General features: G+C 36.3%; 2 protein-coding genes across 2 annotated transcripts in view; one reads left to right on the forward strand and one right to left on the reverse strand.

Moving 5' to 3' along the window:
* The window catches only part of LOC308703265 (serine/threonine-protein kinase DCLK2), a gene marked incomplete at both ends in the record, with an annotated part of 17,517 nt that extends 15,689 nt beyond the window's left edge, over positions 1 to 1,828 (forward strand). The window contains 3 exons of the mRNA XM_081386586.1: positions 1,414 to 1,494; positions 1,584 to 1,676; positions 1,784 to 1,828. Of these exons, the coding sequence (XP_081242712.1) occupies positions 1,414 to 1,494; positions 1,584 to 1,676; positions 1,784 to 1,828 (219 nt within the window). The remainder of the gene's footprint in view (positions 1 to 1,413; positions 1,495 to 1,583; positions 1,677 to 1,783) is intronic.
* A 1,336-nt stretch (positions 1,829 to 3,164) lies between these two features.
* LOC308703700 (uncharacterized protein) lies at positions 3,165 to 19,681 on the reverse strand. The gene is made up of 15 exons (XM_081387467.1): positions 19,386 to 19,681; positions 17,702 to 17,741; positions 15,678 to 15,718; positions 15,519 to 15,561; positions 12,754 to 12,886; positions 12,500 to 12,662; positions 10,798 to 11,856; positions 10,034 to 10,101; positions 9,874 to 9,929; positions 9,617 to 9,794; positions 7,789 to 7,869; positions 7,518 to 7,687; positions 7,049 to 7,254; positions 6,337 to 6,404; positions 3,165 to 4,757 (listed from the first exon to the last, which is right to left on the reverse strand). Exons 1-15 carry the CDS (start codon positions 19,453 to 19,455, stop codon positions 4,641 to 4,643), a joined length of 2,493 nt encoding a protein of 830 aa, XP_081243593.1. The 5' UTR covers positions 19,456 to 19,681; the 3' UTR covers positions 3,165 to 4,640.
* Positions 19,682 to 22,500: the final 2,819 nt, after the last annotated feature.

The raw sequence follows: 22,500 nt of genomic DNA on the forward strand, positions 1-22,500 counted from the left end.
ACAGGTCTGCACACACACAGACACAGACACACACACACACACACACACACACACACACACACACACAGACACACTCACATGAGCGCCTCTGCTAAGGTCTGCACACACACACACAGTCACATGAGCGCCTCTACTAAGGTCTGCACACACACACACACACACAGGTCTGCGTGCACACACACAGACACACTCACATGAGCGCCTCTGCTAAGGTCTGCACACACACTCACATGAGCGCCTCTACTAAGGTCTGCACACACACACACACACACACACACACACACACACACTCACATCAGCGCCTCTGCTAAGGTCTGCACACACACACACACTCACATCAGCGCCTCTGCTAAGGTCTGCACACACACACACACACACTCACATCAGCGCCTCTGCTAAGGTCTGCACACACACACACACTCACATCAGCGCCTCTGCTAAGGTCCGCGCACACACACACACACACTCACATCAGCGCCTCTGCTAAGGTCTGCACACACACACACACACACACTCACATCAGCGCCTCTGCTAAGGTCTGCACACACACACACACTCACATCAGCGCCTCTGCTAAGGTCCGCGCATGTATGACTTTGTCATAATTTTAATTTAGTATGTCATAATTTGAACATTTTTACATAATTTTGATTTAGTATCTCATAATTATAAGTATGTTATAATTGTGACTTTTTGTCATAATTTTGATTTAGTGTGTCAATTTGGACTTTTTGATGTTATTTCTATCTGTTATGGCTAAGTATCAAATTTGTCAGTTTTAATTTCCAGCTGATCCATGTCTACCTATAGGAATATGACACCCATCACTGTATGCATATATAAGCTCCTTCAGTGTTATCAGCAGCTGTGGCGTTTCTCAGGAGCGCATTACCCTCCTCCCTCCCCAGCTCCTCCTGTCTCAGTCAGGATTTGGCATTCTGATTCACCTCTACATTAAAATTAATGAATGATATCTGCAATACATTCATGTTGGTTCTGTTCTGTTTCCCCTAATGAGGGTTATTGCTGCTCTTATCCATGCTAGGCTGAACAGAACAGAACCAGACCGCCAATCCAAATTGGATGCTAATTGTCAATCGTATTCGACAATAGTGGCCCTGACAGAAGTATGACTTTGTCATAATTTTGATTTATTGTGTCATAATTATTACAGTAGATTTTTCTTTTCTTTTTTTTACTTTTTATGACTTTTTAATGCCATAATTAAGATTTGGAAAAGCATGATTTGTTTGTCTTATGTGATGGAAATGGGCTTCCATTGATTTCCCATTGGTTTGAATTCGAGCTTGTGAATTAAAATGGAATCAGATCAAGAAATCTGTGGAGCTGATTGGCTGATATGCGTTACATGAGGTCAGTCGAAGCAGCTGATTGGTTAAATGTCTTTTGCAGGATTTAATTGGTAAGATGCTACAAGTGAATGTTGGTGCTCGTTACACAGCTGACGAGGTGCTGGAACACCCTTGGGTGCAGGTGAGGACACACACTCAAACACATACACACACTCACAATCACATACACACACAGAACTGACCTGTTGTCATGAACTTGTGTGTGAGCAGGACGATGCTGTGATGGACACCAACATGGCGTGTGAGATGGAAGACGGTGTTGAATCAGAAATAATACACCACAGCACGGCAGCAGAGGCTGAGGTGAAAAGCGCACACACACACACACACACACACACACACACACACTACACACTACACCCCATAATTACCTTCAGCTGAAACATTGTGTCTCTTTTCCTCTTTTACAGGTGGATCATCTCCATGGTAACATCATGTCTAAAAAATCTCACTGATTGTAGCCTTAAAATATAAATTACTGTGTATCAGATCCTAACACTGTGTTACTTAAATGTTATTGTAAGGAACTTCAAAGAATGGCACAGTAGATCACAGCTGGCAGTAAACTGAGAAATCTCTGGAGGCGCAGAAGAAGAAACCCTGATCGACACCAATAACCTCAACACTGAGACCAGACCAGAACACCATCTCTCTGCATCTTCAGTCCTGTAATCTAACATTCTAACATTAAAGGGTAAAACAGGTGAAAAAGGTCCCATAGACACTCAGAACACCTTAGCAACCACATAGCAACCATCGCAGTTTGTTTACGTGCACTAATTTTCTTCAGTCCAATCCGATTTCACATTCAGATTATTTCTTGGAATTTTAAATTTACATCTCACAAATCTGACTTTTTTTCTTGGAATTCTAAATTTACATCTCACAATTCAGACATTTTTCCCACATTTTTCCTCAGAATTCTAAATTTACATCTCACAATTCAGACTTTTTTTCCTCGGAATTCTAAATTTACGTCTTACAATTCAGACATTTTTCCTCAGAGTTCTAAATTTACATCTCAGTTCTGACATTTTTCCTCGGAATTCTAAATTTACATCTCACAGTTCAGACATTTTTCCTCGGAATTCTAAATTTTCATCTCACAATTTTGACTTTTTCCTCGGAATTCTACATTTACATCTCACAATTCCAAATTTTTTCCTCGGAATTCTAAATTTACATCTCACAATTCAGACATTTTTCCTCGGAATTCTAAATTTACATCTCACAGTTCAGACATTTTTTCCCCGGAATTCTAAATTTACATCTCACAATTCTGACATTTTTCCTCGGAATTCTAAATTTTCATCTCACAATTTTGACTTTTTCCTCGGAATTCTACATTTACATCTCACAGTTCCAAATTTTTTCCTTGGAATTCTAAATTTACATCTCACAATTCAGACATTTTTCCTCGGAATTCTAAATTTACATCTCACAATTCAGACTTTTTCCCTTGGAATTCAAAATTTACATCTCACAATTCAGACATTTTTCCTCAGAATTCTAAATTTACATCTCACAATTTTGACATTTTTCTGACATTTTTCCTCGGAATTCTAAATTTACTTCTCACAATTTTGACTTTTTCCTCGGAATTCTGCGTTTACATCTTACAGTTCAGACTTTTTTCCTTGGAATTCTAAATTTACATCTCAGTTCTGACATTTTTCCTCTGAATTCTAAATTTACATCTCACAATTTTGACTTTTTCCTCGGAATTCTACATTTACATCTCACAATTCAGACTTTTTCCTTGGAATTCAAAATTTACATCTCACAATTTTTACATTTTTCCCCGGAATTCTACATTTACATCTCACAATTCAGACTTTTTCCTTGGAATTCAAAATTTACATCTCACAATTCTGCCATTTTTCCACGGAATTCTAAATTTTCATCTCACAATTCTGCCATTTTTCCTCGGAATTCTAAATTTACATCTCACAATTATGACATTTTTTCTCAGAATTTTAGTTGCTTAGTTTTTTCATATTGATCTGGTTATTTCTGCTCTTCATCGCCCCTTTTCAAGCAGACTGAAATTTTTACATGAAGAATTTCCAAATCGATTACTAACAGATCATAATTTTCTCTCGTTCTGGTCAGTGTTTGTACGCAGGGCTTCAACTAAACCAGCGACCTCGATTTTTACCGCACTGTGTCCTACCTGTCTCTCTCTCTCTGTACATACATGTTGATGTTGATGTTGGCGTCTGCTCAGATGCATCATTATAGTCTCATTTCAGACATGTGCATCTTTGAACCTGAAAGCGTTTGAGAGTGTGAGACCGTCTGTAGCTGAACGAAAACGATATATTTGAATTGTGTTGCTGGATGTTTCTTTAAGTCTGATTTGTGTGACCAAATGTGTTACGAGCCTGATGTAGTTTTATGACTTTGCTTTACACCAAATCTTCAGCCTTCAGTGAATGAGAACGTGTGTGTGTGTCCATGAAATGCCTCCTTTTTTAGAAGAATTGTTAATTTAATTTGATCTGAAGTGTCGATCTGAACGATCGCTTGTGGTATCACTGGTATTAACTTTTGTACGGTGGCTGTTCGGGGCCAAGAGCTCCTCATAATTATTCTAATTATGGATTAATTTCATGTTTTGTTTTGTATTGCAACAATACATCATGAGTAGCTGATAAACCCAGAGACGTGAGTCTGTGTGTTTTATTCTGTGTTAACGGCGACTGAAATAAAACAGAGACTAATAATAACACGATTTAAAGTGTGAATCCACATTTTTCACCATAATGTGCCGTAGAGCTGTCAAGGCGAGGTCTCATTTACCTTTGTACGGTGAAACTGTACAGTTTTAGGGGTTCAAGTGTGCAGCGCTGAAACCCTATTGTAGTTTTTAAGATTTTCAAAGATCACTATTCTGCCCTAAAAGTGACTGACCAAATCGTAAGTCATAGAGAGTCGTTGTTAGTCGCAGGCTCAAGTGTCTTCATTAAAAGAACATTCAGCTGTTAATCCTGAAATTTGATCTACAGAAAGAGTCAAAAAGATTGAGAAGTAAAAAAAGGACAGAGATGTTTATGTAACGGATGAGTTTAATATGGGTTAAAACTCTGTAAACAAATTCATACGACCACACACACACACACACACACACACAGACTGGAGTCAGTACAATGCAGGAGATCTCCATACGCTTCACATCCCGTCACTGACCTTCTTTAAGTGTATTACATCTAAATAAGGCAAAAATGTAGAAACGCTCTCAGGCACATGACAGGACAAGTTCAGGGTTCAGGGGTCCAGCAACACTTGGATGTAGTTTTTAGGGACAATGCCACGTTTCCCACCGGATTCTCCAAAGAACCACTCGGCATCCATGTCCTCCAAATCACACACTATGTCTCCTGCCTACAAACACACACACACAGATTTCTTATAAATGCTGTTGATCTTTGTGTACTTAGATTTATTCTGCTCAGGTCTTTTTGAACAATGAATTTCCATGCCAGAATATATATATATATAAAATCATTAATATATATTATATGAATATATCATTAAATATAATATACAAATGAAAGAATGTATATTATGTAATTATTAGATTGTTATGTATATATATATATATATATATATATATATATATATATATATATAAATTTCATTAAATATATTATGTAAGCATTATAAATGAAAATATGTATATTATATAGTAATTAAAATATTTATATTCTATATATTATAATTCTAATATCTTTATTAAATATATTTTTTACTATTCAAATTATAAGTTTACATATGTATATATTCATTAAATATATATTATATAAATGAATGTATATTATATAATAATTATTAGATTTTTATTACACACACATATATATATATATATATATATATTCTAATTATATATTATGTAAACCTTATACTGTAAATATGTGAAAGTATGTATATTACATAAATATTGTAATATCTTATGTTTTTCATTTATATATATATATATATATTATGTAAATATCATTAAATATATATTATTATTAATTTTAAGAAAATTATATTTTATATACATTCAATAAAAGTATATTATTTAAATATATAAATATTTTAATAAATAAATAAAATAAAATTATATAAATATTTTAAATAAAACCACAACAAATTCCTTGTGTTTGCGCACACTTGGTGAATAAAGCTCTTTCTGATTCTGATTTATGTTTAATTAATTAATACAATATTATGCCCAAATATTTAAAGGTATAGCGGAGGATCTTTCCGAATTTTAGATAAGAACCGCCCTCTCCACTTTTTGAAAAAATGCACATGCGCAACACTCTACCTGCTCCCGAGAGGGAACGCCTATTAAACGTGTGCGAGGTTCTCCTCGTGCACGCTCTGTTTACAAGTTGCTCATACAAGATTACTTTCCAAAAGAAGATTTGCACTTTTTCTCCAAATAGCAATCCAAACTTTACCTGTCGAGTAGAAACTTCGCGACTGAGGCATCAGTGGGAAGCCCAATCTGTGTTTTCAGCGCACGCCATCGTGTGAAACAATCTCCCAAAAACACTCTGATCTTGTTTCTCTCTTCTGAGGCCTTTCTCTTCTTCTCATACAGTTCGTACAAACTTTTTCTCTTGCGACCCTCAGACATTTTCAAAGGACCCGGTGAAACGGCGAGCTTCAATGAATGGCTGAGCTCTAGCTCACCAAACATAAACACCTGAAAGTGCGCATGCGCAGAAAGCGAAAACTAAGGGACGAGCACGTACGACGGCCTTACGTAAACATATCACCAGAATGATTGACACTTAGGTGGACCAATAGTTTACACTACCCACCCGGAAAAAGAAAATCCTCCGCTATACCTTTAACTATTCACATGTGAAAAGCTAAATGTTTGGGCATCAGATTCTATAATTTTTGTCATGTATTTTCTCAAGAGTTTTCTTATATTGTGAATGAGTCTGTAATAGTGAATCACACACACCTTCAGACAGAGCTCGTCCTCACACTCCGGACGGAACTCATACAGCGCCCGTCCTCTGCTCCTCACTCCTGCAGGAGAACACACACTTGCAATCAAATACTTCCCATTTTTATATAGTTGTCATAACTACTTACAGACACTAGAGATGCATGATATATCTACAGTATAAGCATACTGGTGATAATTAGATGTTTCGTTAACACTTTACAATAAGGTTCATTAGTTGTTAATATTAGTTAATAAAAATCCAGCTGTTCATTGTTTGTTCATGTTAGTTCACAGTGCATTAAATAATGTTAACAAATACAACCTTTGATTTTAATAATGTATTAGTAAATGTTGAAACTAATATTAACTAAGATTAATAAATGCTGTAGAAGTATTGTTCATTCTTAGTTCATGTTAACTAAGGTAGTAAACTAATGTTAACTAATGAACCTTTTTGTAAAGTGTTACTGATTTTTTATTATCATATAGATTAAGAAGATATTAGAAGCATATAGTAATAAACAGTAATTTGTTTTTCAGCTGGACATGTAAGCTTTAACTTACAGTGAATTTATGATTAAAAACATTACATTGCAGACTGACAATATCAGCCATGACATATAAAAAATAAATGTTGGCTTTCAATATAGGCCACAGTTTCTGTCAAACTCACTCCTGATTGGTCCATGGTTGATAAATATGCAGATGAAGAATGTTTATTTACCAGGAGATTCCAGAACCGGTTTCCCTGGCAACACATCAGCTTCCTCTTTAGCCTGGACGAAACTGAGAGGGAAGATTCCCATTCGTCCGTTCAGAATGCCACGCCCCCACTCCTCATTTACATATTCCACAAGAGTGATGACATCACCTTCACTGAACTTCAGCTCACCCTCCTCCCCCTCAAATGCAAAACGGGCCACAACAATCCTGGAAAGAGGAAGAGAGGAACTGATACAGGAATTGTGCATGTTTACTCTCTTTATTTTTTATAGTTAAGATAGCAGCAAATCAGCTTATTAGAATGATTTCTGAAAGATGTAAGATAGATATCTTACGTCTTTCAGAAATCATTCTAATAAGCTGACAGTATATATATAGTTTATTAAATCTTGAATTAAAAAATACAAGATATTATTTTTCATTTTAAATTATAATCCATTGTAATGTTGTTATTTCTCGTTATGTTTCACCTGTTTTGCATGTTTTGTTGGATCTGCTGCTCTGAGGGCGTGTGTTCCACCTGAACCCCCCCGACAGTCACATCTAGACCTTTGACCTCTGAGGGGCAGAGGTCATGGAGTGTATTCATCTGTGTTTCTGGGATGTCTGTATCATCGAGGACAATCAGCTGCTCCTCTTCCTAAAGCAGAAGATATTTCAGGATATAAAAACAGGATATGTGTGTGTGTGTGTGTGTGTGTGTGTGTGTGTGTGTGTGTGTGTGTGTGTCTGTGTACTGACATGGAAAGATGTTTCCTCCGATGGTTCCTCTTGCTCTTTGCTGATATTCTCCTCCTCTGTTTCTGCTTGAAGAACTTTGCTCTAGTGCACAAACATAAACAACATCATATTCACTATAAATTCTGCTGTTTACACAGTGTTTGACAATTCTGTTTTATTTAAAGACTTCCTTCTTTAAATATATTTAAATGAACATTCAGTCATCATTTTCTCACCTTTATGACTTTCTTTCTTCTGTGAAGCGCAAAGAGATTTAATGTTAGATATAATGTAAGATATAATGTGTGAACAAAGTCGACGGTGATTTATACAGTCACATTCCCAATAAGCACACAGGCGTGATCATGACTTGTTCACTATATTCCAAGTCTTCTGGAGTGACATGATGCGTTAGGGACAGACCTAATTCACTGAACATCATACATGCCGATGTGTTTTTTAAATTGGAGCATAACAACCTGCAATTCAACCATGACATGTGAGAACCAAAGACGATTGGCCAAAGCCTGTCTAAAGGCACCATTTTTTTATTGAACGAGCATGAGTGACATTTGAGAGCCGCGGCTAGGAGGAAGATTACCAGTTAAGGCAAGACACTACTAAATGTTAACCAATACATATCGCCATAATTCCCCCCAGTAGATTAATCACAGTAAATTAAGACAATTGTTTTGTATTATAAGAATGAGGCATTATTCAGTTAAATATGTACTTCTTTGCATATATTTGCATAACATAAACTGGTTAAAGATATGTATCATACTCAAAATCTATAGACGCAAATTGATAAAGTGCAATAAAAAAACATTAATGTGTTTATTTTGGATATAAATTAAGACAATTGTTTTGTACTATAAGTTTAAATTTGTGAATGATGCAATATCCAATTAAATATGCACTCATTTACATAACATATATTTGAACACTGGATAAAACCAGGTTCAAAATTCTTGTTTGACTTTGTTGACATATTAGAGTTAAATGTTTTTACTGAGGGGATTTTGCATATCTCTTTTTATCACTGCATAACTCAGAAAATACTGTGAAACAGATAAGAAAAAAACGTTTTAGGAATAAAATGTTATATAAATCAGTGTGAGTGATATATGAACAAACCCCTCAGTAAAGACCTTCAGAACATAGACAGGAACAACACTGTAAATTTTGGTGTTTGTAAGTGCTGCTGAAGTGGAGGACAAACTCTTTAAAGATATGCATCGTAATCAAAATCTATAGAAGTGCAATAAAATAAACACTAACATTTGTGTTTTGGATGTTTTCTTTCCACTAATCTGGAAGAAGACCAAGTTATGGAAACAAATTAGCCCAAAATCATAAAATTATGCATGAAATACATGGGTAGTGTTTTGCCTTTAATACACACATAACATCATATAACAGCAATATTTTAGTATTATTTATATACTATTATAGCATTTATTTCTATTTTGAATTAGCTTTTATTTTTATATTTTTGGTTTTCATTTTAGTTTACATCTTAATAATTTTCTTATGTGCTTCTTTATGGCTTTAATTTGTGTTTATCTCGGTTTTAATTCAAGTAATTTTAGTGCTTCAACTTAAACTTATTTCCTTTCAGTTAGTTGCCAAGGCCAAAGTTTTTCATCTAAAATTTATATTTTATTTTATTTCATCTTTATTAAAAAAACACTGCTTCAGAAGTCTTGGAATAAAGTGCACGGCCACAATCATTTCAATCTTTCATTGTATGGAAAATTGGATCTCAATTTGTTTTCTGCAGAACAAAGAAAGTCATAGAGGATAAGAATGACCTGGAGTTCTTCTCAAATACTCTAAGAACACTCACAGAATAGCGCTTATATAGCGGATGTCCTGGTTTTGGTCGGGGAGGGAGGGGCGGGGCTCTCTTTGGAGTTCTGCTGCTTGGTAGCTGATTGGTTGCAGCAGGGGAGGAGGCGGAGCCTGCAGGTTTGGCCACTTTGACTGGAGGAGGGCGAAGGGGGAGGAGTCTTCCACCACTGGGTCTGAGACACAAACAGAGAGAATGACAGATGGGACAAAACAAACCAGACGCCTCATTCTGGAGGAATAACGCTGCGGTACCTCGGAGGCAGAGGAGGAACTGAGGCGTTGGCGGCCCTGGAAACATCCACAGCGGCCTGAATACACACATCATCATCATCAACATCAAATACTTCAGAAATGCTCATGCTAATATGGAAACTTCCTCATAAGGGTGGGTTATAAGCAAATATAAGATCACCTGTGAGGGGGACGCCATATTCCTGAGCACAGGTGGAGGCGGCCGGGAGTGTTTGGGAACTGATGGACCTGGATTTAAACACATTCAAAATACACCTCAAAATACACCCATAATATCCACCAGGAATAAAAGTTGTGTTTACAAGCAACAGGCAGATGAACTGGATACTGGATTTTACAACTTTATGAGCTTCACCACATCAAATCTTTGACAGATTTTTGATTTATAACGGGTATTTAAAAATGATGATTGATAATTTTACACAATTACAATCTTGGTAGTTTTATTCTTTTAACATGCAGATGAAATCGTGCTCTAGCTAAATCTGTCCCGTTAAATAAAAACAAACAAACAAACAAACAAAACAAAGCCATAAATATTATTATAATTTTACAGTACTGTAAAATACAATATTATTAGTATTATTTTTATATTTTGTTTATATATTTGTACATTTTATAATATTTTATAATATTATTTATCGTTATTACGTTACTATTTATTATTGCATTTTTCTTAAATACTCAATTGTTTTATTTTATAGTGAAATATTACAGGAATAATATTTCTTATTTTGTTTATTATGGTAATTATTTAATTATTTGTTTATTATTTTTTTTTTAGTAATATTGATATATTATCACAAGCACAGCAAACTTTAGTTGCACTTTATATCGCAAATCGCCATTTTGATAATAAAAATGCCACTCCTAGTAGCAAGTGAATTAGAGATCCACCAACATACCGGTCACATAAACACTCACGTTTTCCGACGTTCCTGTCGGTCGGCATCACAGGTGTCGTCTTGACCGGAGTGTTTATAGCTTGACCTTCTGAGTTTCTCCTCTGAGATGCACTGGCAGGTCGAGTGGCAGGTGAAGGTTTGGTGGATGAACACGACTCTGACGGACTCTGGAGTTTGTTCAGGAGGGGTCTGGGTGCTGGTACTGGTGGACTCAGGGGTTTGGATGGGTTTTGCTCAACGGTAGTGTCAAAAACATCAAAGACTGATGGTTTTGGGGCGAGTTGGGGTTTGGATTTCTGAGTTCTAGGCCGTGGTTGTGGTCTTTTTAACGGTTCTAATGGTTCTGACGGTTCAGATGTTATGACAGAGCAAGCAGCCGCATTTTTCTCTTCTTCTACATCACTCGCTTTGCTTTCTTGACTTTCTCCATGCGCTTCGTCCGAGCCGAACACCTCCAGCAAGTCTTGCAGGTATTTGCTGGAGATGTTCGACGGAGAGTCGTCGAACCCGGCGAACACACTGTCGGCCCCGTCATCCTTCAGACGCACTAGAGTCTGAACTTTGACCTCCCTCGTGATTGGCTGGTCCAGAACGACGGGTTGTAGGACGGCTGCGGAGCGCGGTCGAGGTCTGGGACGAGCCCTCGACTCCTCTTTCATGGGTTCGACTGGGAAATCGAAGTTGCTCTGGGTGAAAGTCTTGGTGGAGTCTATGGAGCTGATGTCACCGGTGATGTCATCGAGGTCGCTCTGGGTGGAAAACTTGGTGGTGGGGGCGGGACCTATGGGGCTAATGTCACCAGTGATGTCATCAAGGTCGCTATGGGTGGAAAACTTGGCGGTGGGGGCGGGACCTATGGGGCTGATGTCACCGGTGATGTCATTGAGATCGCTCTGGGTGGAAAACTTGGTGGTGGGGGCGGGGCCTATGGGGCTGATGTCACCGGTGATGTCATCGAAGTCCGTCTGAACGCCACACTGCTCGTGCTGAACGTCTTGAGGCTTCGGGTTGGACCGGTCCGGGTCAGACGTGTGTTTGAGAGGCAACGAGGGGCGCGGGGGTTTGGGGGGTTTGTGAACTGGAAGAAAAAGACACATTTCTATAACACAGAAATAATTTTCTGCAAATGCCGCCTGACACCGTGTCCTAGCCAGACACGATGCGTTAAGATTTCAGCGACAAATAATTTGTCTATCCACACTAGACGCGACATGGAAAAATCACAGCCAATCAGAAGAGCGCGTGGGCGGGCTCTCTCGACAAGCTCCCGGCACTTGCAACGAAATAGATAAGTACATAATCACATTCATGGATATTACACCATTTTAACATTATTAAAATTACATACTGAGTTACTGAAACAATCGTTGTCATAGAATACACTTGTCTCCGAACAATGAGTTGACAGTTTGAAACGCTCTTGTTTACTTTTATTTATTTTGAAGATCTGAGGTGCGTTGCTTTCAGTATGGCTATAAAAGACACACAAAGTGATATTCAAACTCACACAGATGCTTCTAACATCACATAAAGCACAGAAACAGTACCTTAGATTATCATACTTTCTGTTGTTGTCGTCGCAGAGATAGAAACTGTTTCTAAAATAGAATCGTCGCGTGTCGCCGTCGCGGCTGGTTAGGACAAAAACTTGATTAACATGGAAAAGATTGCACGTTGCGGGTTCGCATGTAGTTAGGACAAGGTGTGAAACGAAACCTCACCTGGACGAGCAGCGGAGGATCGTGGGCCGGGCGAGTGTGTGTCCGTCTGTGTGGCGATGGTGCAGGTAGAGAGACGAGAAGATGAAGACGATGAAGACGAAGGGGGAATATTCTGTTCTCGGCTCTTTTCTCGGATCACTTGCTCATATGAAGGAGGCGGGAGCTGGGGAGGAGGTGCACCAATCAATCAATTAACCAATCACATACATAAATAAATGACGGGTTCTACACACGCATCCTCAAGCTCCTCCTACCTGCACTGTTGCCGCGGCAGCAGCCCATGTGGGCGGGGCTGGGGGCGGGGCCGGGGGAAACGCCCCAGAAGCCCCTGGGAACCACGTATTGGACGGCAGCGGTTCAGCAGAGAGGATGGTGATTTCTGGACGTCTGCGGGACGACAATCAGTAACAAAGTTTATTATATAACATCACCGCTGTACCTTCCTCACTCTGATTCCCTGCTTAACTAAAAACAACTAGTTAAAGGCATAGTTCACCCAAATTATGATTTACTCTCCCTCAAGTCATCCTAGGTCTATATGAAATTCTTTTTCTTTCAGACGAATACAATCTGAGTTATATTAAAAAATGTCCTGGCTCTTCCAAGCTTTATAATGGCAGTGAATGGCTGTTGTTTTGAAGTCCATAAAAGTGCATCTATCCATCATAAAAGTGCATTTGTCCATCATAAAAGTGCATCTAGATAAAAGTGCATCTATACATCATATAAGTGCATCTATCCATCATAAAAGTGCATCTGTCCATCATAAAAGTACATCTGTCCATCATAAAAGTGCATCTGTCCATCATAAAAGTGCATCTATCCATCATAAAAGTGCATCTATCCATCATAAAAGTGCATCTGTCCATCATAAAAGTGCATCTGTCCATCATAAAAGTGCATCTAGATAAAAGTGCATCTATACATCATATAAGTGCATCTATCCATCATAAAAGTGCATCTGTCCATCATAAAAGTACATCTGTCCATCATTAAAAGTACATCTGTCCATCATAAAAGTGCATCTATCCATCATAAAAGTGCATCTATCCATCATAAAAGTGCATCTGTCCATCATAAAAGTGCATCTGTCCATCATAAAAGTGCATCTGTCCATCATAAAAGTGCATCTAGATAAAAGTGCATCTATACATCATATAAGTGCATCTGTCCATCATTAAAAGTACATCTGTCCATCATAAAAGTGCATCTATCCATCATAAAAGTGCATCTATCCATCATAAAAGTGCATCTATCCATGATAAAAGTGCATCTGTCCATCATAAAAGTACATCTGTCCATCATAAAAGTGCATCTATTCATGATAAAAGTGCATCTGTCCATCATAAAAGTGCATCTATCCATGATAAAAGTGCATCTGTCCATCATAAAAGTACATCTGTCCATCATAAAAGTACATCTGTCCATCATAAAAGTGCATCTATCCATCATAAAAGTGCATCTATTCATGATAAAAGTGCATCTGTCCATCATAAAAGTGCATCTGTCCATCATAAAAGTGCATCTGTCCATCATAAAAGTACATCTGTCCATTATAAGTGCATCTGTCCATCATAAAAGTGCATCTATCCATTATAAAAGTGCATCTATTCATTATAAAAGTGCGGATAGATGCACTTTTATGATGGATAGATGCACTTTTATGATGGATAGATGCACTTTTATGATGGATAGATGCACTTTTATGATGATAGATGCCCTTTTATGATGGATAGATGCACTTTTATGATGGATAGATGCACTTTTATGATGGATAGATGCCCTTTTATGATGGATAGACGCACTTTTATGATGGATAGATGTACTTTTATGATGATAGATGCACTTTTATGATGGATAGATGTACTTTTATGATGGATAGATGCACTTTTATGATGATAGATGCCCTTTTATGATGGATAGATGCACTTTTATGATGGATAGATGCACTTTTATGATGATAGATGCCCTTTTATGATGGATAGATGCACTTTTATGATGGATAGATGCACTTTTATGGACTTCAAAACAACAGCCATTCACTGCCATTATAAAGCTTGGAAGAGCCAGGACATTTTTAATATAACTCTGATTGTATTCGTCTGAAAGAAGATTGTCATATACACCTAGGATGACTTGAGGGAGAGTAAATCAGGGGCTAATTTTCATTTTTGGGAGAACTATCCCTTTAATAATGACTTGAGAGCTGAGTTGAATGATAACTACAGTATAACCTGCCAGTTTTGAGCACCATCACAGAGATACTATTTTATTAATACACTTTATTTAGATACTATACTTTTTGTTCATATTTTGAATTAGTTTTTATTTTTATATTTTCCATTTTAATTTTAGTTACATTTTTAATAATTTTGTTGTGTGTATTAGTCTTCTTTTTTCTTCTTTTTTTTTTAACATGTTGAGTTTTTGTTATTTTTTATTTCAGTTTTAGTTAGTACATCAAGTTAAACTTAATGAAAATGAGAAAGTTGCTTTGGCAACCAGCTGAAATAAAATAAGGTTAATTATGTTATATTTTATTTCACTTTATTTGAGTTAATATTTAATTTATTTCAAGTAACAGACATTTTTTAATGGTTTTAGTTAACTATAATAACGCTGTTTTGAGAAGACATTTTAATATCCAAAAATATTGAACGCAGTGATTTTATTCAATCATATAAAAATTATGGAACTTTGCCCATTCATTATTTTATATAGACAATTTTGTTTTTTATTCTTTTTCCAAAATCTGCTTTAAAATAATATTGAACTTTGTTTAACAATTAACAAACATTTAACAAATTAAAATAAATTTCAATATTCAGTTGTGGCATCAATTCCAGCACAACCAACAATTTTCCCCCCAAATAAATCAACTGTATTTGTTAACAAATGAGACAAAAGTGCCAGCAAAGAGCTTGCGGTCAGATATCAGACGTGATTATTAAAGGAAAGGTCAAAACCAAGGCAAAGAAAACACCTAAATAAACACAGAGAGAAAGAAAGAGCAACTGACCTCCGTTCCCGCAGATGGTCACTTTGAGAGCTCGTTCTCGATGCTGCGCAGTTTCCAACAAAAAACACAAGCACAAAAACCAAACTCACATGCAAACATCTGACAGAACATACACAACACACCAAATCAAGCTGTGCAGGACTAACACACACTACTCACTGCGTTTGATGACAGCTCTGATGGAGGACAGAGCGCCTTGGCTGGGAAAGCGAGAGAAACAAAAGGACTCAGTGTGTTTTTCCATTTATTCAGGAACTGTAGGCCAGTTTTCCTGACAGTTTTCCAGTTACATGACTGGAAACACATTTCACAGTCACACAACACAAACCACACCACACCCAAACTGACTTTCATCAAACACACACACTGTAAATCAACATGCAGAAGTAAGCCAAAATTTGTCACAAAACAAAGCCAGAAATGTGGCGTGTTATCCCTGTACACATGTGCATGAGTTTTGTTTGATGTGACAATCATTACGCTCTGGAGATTATAGAGGAAAAGAGTTAATGGTTTTCCCTGCTGTAACATAACAGGTTTTTCCAGTTCTGAGTTGGAGGAACTAGTGCTGAGTTTGCTGTGCTTATCGCATTTACATGTTCAGACATGAATGGAGAGCTTCACTGGTCTGATGAAGCTCTGATCAGAAATGATCAGGTTTCTGACTTGCTGAACACTGCTTACTAACACAGGCTCAGATCACATTTCACCCCAAATCAAGAGGAAGAAAAACTTTTTTTAATCGGTCAAACGAAGGAAATCAAGATCATTATGGATGGAAGCTTGTTTCCACCACAGAATAAATCATAAAAAAGGCAATTCCAACATTCTATCTCACAATTGTGTGAAATAAAGTCAGAATTGTGAGATAAAGTCGCAATTGCGAGAAAGAGTCATAATTGCAGGAAATATTATTCGGAATTGCGAGAAATAAAATCGGAATTGCGAGAAATAAAATCGGAATTGCAAGAAAGTCAAAATTGCGAGGAATAAAGTTGGAATTGTGAGGAATAAAGTCGGAATTGTGAGAAAGTCAAAATTGCGAGAAATAAAGACGGAATTGCGAGAAATAAAGTCAGGATTGCGAGGAATGAAGTCGGAATTGCGAGAAATAAAGTCGGAATTGTGATGAATAAAGTCGGAATTGCGAGGAATAAAGTCGGAATTGCGAAGATTAAAGTCGGAATTGTGAAAAATAAATTCGGAATTGCGAGGAATACATTTGGAATCGAGATAAATAAAGTCAAAATTGCGAGCAATAAAGTCAGAATTGCAAGAAATACAGTCGGAATTGAGAGAAACACAGTCGGAAATAGAAATACAGTCGGAATTAGAAATACAGTCGGAATTGAGAGAAATACAGTCGGAATTAGAAATACAGTCGGAATTGAGAGAAATACAGTTGGAATTGTGAGAAATAAAGTCGGAATTGCGAGGAATAAAGTCGGAATTGTGAGGAATGAAGTCGGAATTGCGAGGAATAAATTTGGAATTGAGAGAAATAAAGTCAAAATTGCGAGGAATAAAGTCGGAATTGCAAGAAATACAGTCGGAATTGAGAGAAATACAGTCGGAATTAGAAATACAGTCGGAATTGTGAGGAATAAAGTCGGAATTGTGAGGAATAAAGTCGGAATTGTGAGAAATAAATTCGGAATTGCGAGGAATAAATTTGGAATTGAGAGAAATAAAGTCAAAATTGCGAGGAATAAAGTCGGAATTGCAAGAAATACAGTCGGAATTGAGAGAAATACAGTCGGAATTAGAAATACAGTCGGAATTGTGAGAAATACAGTCGAAATCGCGAGAAATAAAGTCAGAATTGCCTTTTTTATTTATGGTGGAAATGAGGTTCCATAATTATGAATGTTTGCATTGTGACAATATTTTCAAAACAATGTACTACATTTTCCCTGCAAATTGTAGTTTTAAAATAAAATAAATCCAGAGATTTTTGTTCACTTGTTTTTAGTAATTCTCGTTACTGTCATTTAAAAATAAAAAGTAATTTACAGACTTAAAACGTACTACATTCTCAAAAAAACAATTAAAGATTCTAAAAGTAGGCTTTTTAATTTGTATACAAATGAAAACAAACAAAACTAAATTAAAATTAAAACAAAATATAATATAATTTCCTCAGCCACTCGATCAAATACTAATCTTCTACACTTTGGTCTTACCTGGAGTGGCGCTGATCCGGTTTGTTTCTGTCTGAATGTTCTGCAAGAGCGCACACACACACACACACACACACACGTCAGAACGCATCAAATCACACAGTCTGTGTTTGTGTTCATAAATAACAGTCTTCAACAGTGAAAACAGCAGATTTAAAGGGTAAGTTCACACAGAAATGACACGAGGGTGAGTAAATGATGACAGAGGTTTCAGATTTATGTGAACTATCCCTTTAACACACTATCAGTGACAACTGATTCAAAACATAATGTTTACCGTGAATTCAATGTAAGTCGCTTTGGATAAAAGCGTCTGGCAAATGCATAAATAGAAAAGTAAATGAGGTTTTGTCCAAATTGCCAGAATGACTTATTAAGAGTATGGAAATCATCAGTATGAAAATTATAATCAAATGACTAATGTTTTGCACCATAAATGTATGTCATGGAGTTACACCACAGATTTTCTAGCAGTTATTGACTATTAAAAGCCTAAGAAGTTTTTTATTTTGTAAAGAAATCTTGAACATATCTCTGTCTATAGGCCTACACACACACACACACACACACACATATTTCTCAGTCTATCTATTACAGTCAGTTCCTTCACACTGCCAGGATCCTGACATGAACTACTGCGAGAGAAACTCACTGAGCTTTTGTCTAAGACACTACAGCTGTGATTTACAACAATCCAGAGACAGAAACAGAGAAACCACATAATTACTCTAGTGGATATTTAAGGATCACGTGAGGAGCTCGAGTCACATGACTCTGCAGGTTTGGCTGCTGCTTTCTCCAATTAATATATTACTTAAGTAAAAACATTACTGCTGAAACTATAACTCTCTGTTTGAGTTCATAAATATATTTAAATGTCATGAATACTGAGGGTTGAATCGCACATCTGTCTTGTCATTTCACATACAGTTGAGAAATTCCCCAGAAGCAATAAAGTTGAGCCACTAGAGTGAAACTAATATTCATATGTTAGTTTCCATTGAGGACAAAGCAGATTCATATTTCATACTGAGTAAAGAGGAAACAACATTCAGCCTACAGATAAATAAACCTTCATTACACACACACACACACACATATACACACTAGTGAAGTGGATCAAAAAAAAAGTTCATAAAAGTTGTCCTAAGACAAGAACAGTTAATTCAAAATTCAAGTATATCTTTTGATTCACTCCAAATGTTGACTACTGTATATCCTATATATATATACACACACAGTAACACACACACACATATACACACAGACATTTTAAATAAAATATATATATATATAGCCTATTTTTATATTTGAAAATATTTAAGATTATTATGCGTTTTTATGAGCTCATATTAATAAACAAACCATGAAATATTCACAGTTAAAACAAGTTTTGTCACCACAAGCACCATTAGAATGAACTAGAGAAGCGGTGAAAACTTTAATTTAACGAAATAAAAAGAAAACGAAGTGGCACGTAACCTGAAACATACATTTATTTAACCTACAGTTTTGTTGTTGAATATGTTCCGTCAACTCTCCGCTCGGAGTGTGTGTATAGTTGACAAATTGTTCGTTGCGAGGCTATGACAATGACGATAATTGTTGTTAATGTTTTTTTTCCCCTTCTTCTTTAACCATTTAATAAAAAAAACAAAACAATTAAAGTTTGTTGGCTCGCGCGTACCTGCGCTCCGTCTCGCGCCGCCGGGCTCGCGCATTCGCTCCTCGTCCTCGTCAGCTCGAGCCTCCGCCATACCGGGAGAAACACGGTTTATTTACAGTCTAAAACACCAAGACAAAGATCTGAACGGCATTCCTCCTCCTCGGAAACTCGCTCCAGCTGTGATCAAACTCTGAATCCAGCGGACGCCAGGTTTCTCCTCTCAGATGAGCGTTTAGTTTGATGCTGTCATGTGAAATAGTTTCTGTTTTTCTATGTAAACTCGGACTGGTGTATCAGGATCTATTGTCAGGACGCACGAGCGTCAACAGGAAGTTCTTCTGTCCATGTGAAAGAAAAGGGGAGGAGCCAAAGACGAACAATCACTCCAACACAATACAGCACTGATGATGATGATGATGATGATGATGATGATGATGATGATGATTCACATTTATTTGTATAGCGCTTTTCACAACACACATCATTTCACAGCAGCTTTACAGAAAGTGCATGAGTCCACATTACAGTTTGCAGAGATCTGATATCAGAGGAAACTGTCTATGTATTTCAGAAGTGCACATATACAAAATCACAGTTAGCTAAAATAAAATGTATTAATTTAAACAATGTAATAATTTAATGCAGAAACAATGAGCTCATTGAAGTAGTGAATACTTGTTTGTTAACACATGATTATGACATTTAGAAAATATAGCACGATGATGATGATGATGATGATGATGATGATGATGCACATTTGTGGATTTGGGAGTTGTGTAAAATAAGTCAACATTCACGTTTCTGGTGGAAATGTGATTATTATAGAAACTTTGACAACACTTTATAAGGTTCATTAGCTAACTGCATTAGTTTTCATGAAGTAATAGTGAACTGAATTCAGGTCTACTGGGACACTTTTTGCCATTGAGATGAAAAAAGTGTCCCAATCAGCCTGATTTCACCCTATACAGCATTTATTAATCTTTGTTCATGTTAATTTCAACATTTAGCCTACTAATACTTTATTAAAATCTTGTTAACATTAGTTAATGCACTGTGAACTAACATGAACAGCTGGATTTTTATTAACTAAAATTTACAAACATTAACAAATACCGTAAAAATTTATTGCTCATTGTTAGTTCATGTTAATTAATACAGTAACTAATGTTAACAAATGAACCTTATTGTAAAGTGTTACCAAAACTTTTCTTTAAAAGTCATAACAGATCTACTCATTCTTCACTTATTAAACTAATGAAAACTGAACACAATGGAGGTCTGGAAATGATGATCATGTGACGAATGAAAACCAGTTTGGTAATAATAATAAGTAAGTGGAACTTTCTCTGTTGGTTCAGTTTCTTTGACTCAATGAATCACTCGTGTATAACTTCATAAAAAAAAAAAAAATATATATATATATATATATATATATATATATATATATATATATATATATATATATATATATATTGGTTTGCCCAAAAATGAAAATTCAATATTTACTCAGCTTACAAACCTGTGTGACTTTTTTGTCTTTTGCAGAACATAAAAAAAAAGATATTTTGAAGAATGTTGGTAACCAAACTGTTTTGGTCTGTAAGTATATATATAAATACCAATTCAGATGCAGCTTATGAAAGAAAAGTCATGGCCTATGAGTATATGTGTAATAAATTCTGTTCAATCAAATAAATATTTATTTCTAAAGCTACTTTTGTAATGTCTATGTTGATGCGTTTCTCATTTAACACATTAATGACTTTAAATGATCTTTTTGGGGATAATTTCTAAGCCAAATTTGATTTGTGATTAATTAAATTAATCGCCACATCAATTAATTAGATATAAAAACGTAATCGCTTGACAGCCCTAATATATTCACATTTATATATTAAGTTTTTCACTTCAAATGACCCACGCTGACTCCAAACTGAAAAAAAAAAATTCGTTTGGTTCCCGTTTGGCTTTGATTTATATGGTTTGAAGATCAGAAATGCGCAAATTTGATGATTTTCTCACATTAATGTGAAGATCAGAAATGCGCAAATCCTCCACACATTGTCGCTGTTGTTTGCGTTTCTGTTTCGTGAAACATTTAATGCAAGTAATTTGTGTGTTTAGTGCTAGTGGAACAAACGTGAATCTGAAGTAACAGTTTTCGATACATGTTAGACTATGAGACACATGCTTTATTGAACAGCGAGGACGGGGTTGCGCCAGTTTGTATGTCCAAACAAACTCTTGTCTAATAAAATCTGTTTTATTCGAAGATAAACGGGTTTTATCCTACATTAAAGGCGTTTATAAATCACGAGCACACAACAACTGACAGCTGTCATTAGAGGCTTTACAGGCACGCGCACACGAGCGCGCGCACAGGCTCTAATCACTCTAATCTCTGCGAGTGTGTTGCTCTGTTGAGTTGCTCTGTTGAGTTGCTCTGACAGTGTTCCTCAACACATGAACGCCGGTGTCTTATTTAAAACCGACTTTACATTATTACACAGGTTTATTGTAAGACAGAAGCGTCATGAATTATGGATCATCCAGAAGATTAGGAGAATTGCGGGTCAGTTTAATAGCAGAACAGCAGAAGAACCCCTGCGTCACTGGAGGAACGCTGGTGAGTTTCAGATAAGCCTTCTCTCAAATAATATATGATTTAAAGTCTGTGCTTTATTATAGAGTGGAAGTCTTTGAACTCTGAAATATAGGCCTAAGTGATTAAAAGAGCGGTGATTAGTTCAACGGATAATTAAATAGAGATTCACAGGTGTTCCAGCTAACACAACATGTATTCTAAGAACGTTTAAAAGTTCACATTACATTATGAAACATCATTTCTGAATGTTCCGTTCTAAACGTTTTAAATGTTTCTTGGTTACACGAACGTTGGGGAACATTCCATTTTAATAACATTCCATTTTGCAAACATGTAACATTTGAATGTTCTCTGAACGTTCTGAAAAACATAGTAGCCTAGCGTTTAAAAAACATCAACTTAAACGTTTCAGGAAAATAACGCTTTGTTGTTACGTTTTTGTGCTGTTAACGTTTTGAGAACATTATTAAAGACCAGATAACTTTAAAAAGAACGTTCTATTAACGTTACTGGAATAACGTTTGTTTG

This window comes from Scardinius erythrophthalmus, assembly GCF_964197995.2.
Source record: "Scardinius erythrophthalmus genome assembly, chromosome: 15".
In the NCBI taxonomy this organism is placed as follows: Eukaryota; Metazoa; Chordata; class Actinopteri; order Cypriniformes; family Leuciscidae; genus Scardinius; species Scardinius erythrophthalmus.

Excerpts from the sequence above, each read along its gene's own strand:
- LOC308703700 (XM_081387467.1), bottom strand. The coding sequence starts at position 19,455 with ATGGCGGAGGCTCGAGCTGACGAGGACGAGGAGCGAATGCGCGAGCCC. Across the intron at positions 17,742-19,385 it reads CGGCGCGAGACGGAGCGCAG|AACATTCAGACAGAAACAAA; the intron begins GTACGCGCGAGC and ends GCGCTCTTGCAG. Across the intron at positions 15,719-17,701 it reads CCGGATCAGCGCCACTCCAG|CCAAGGCGCTCTGTCCTCCA; the intron begins GTAAGACCAAAG and ends TCGCTTTCCCAG.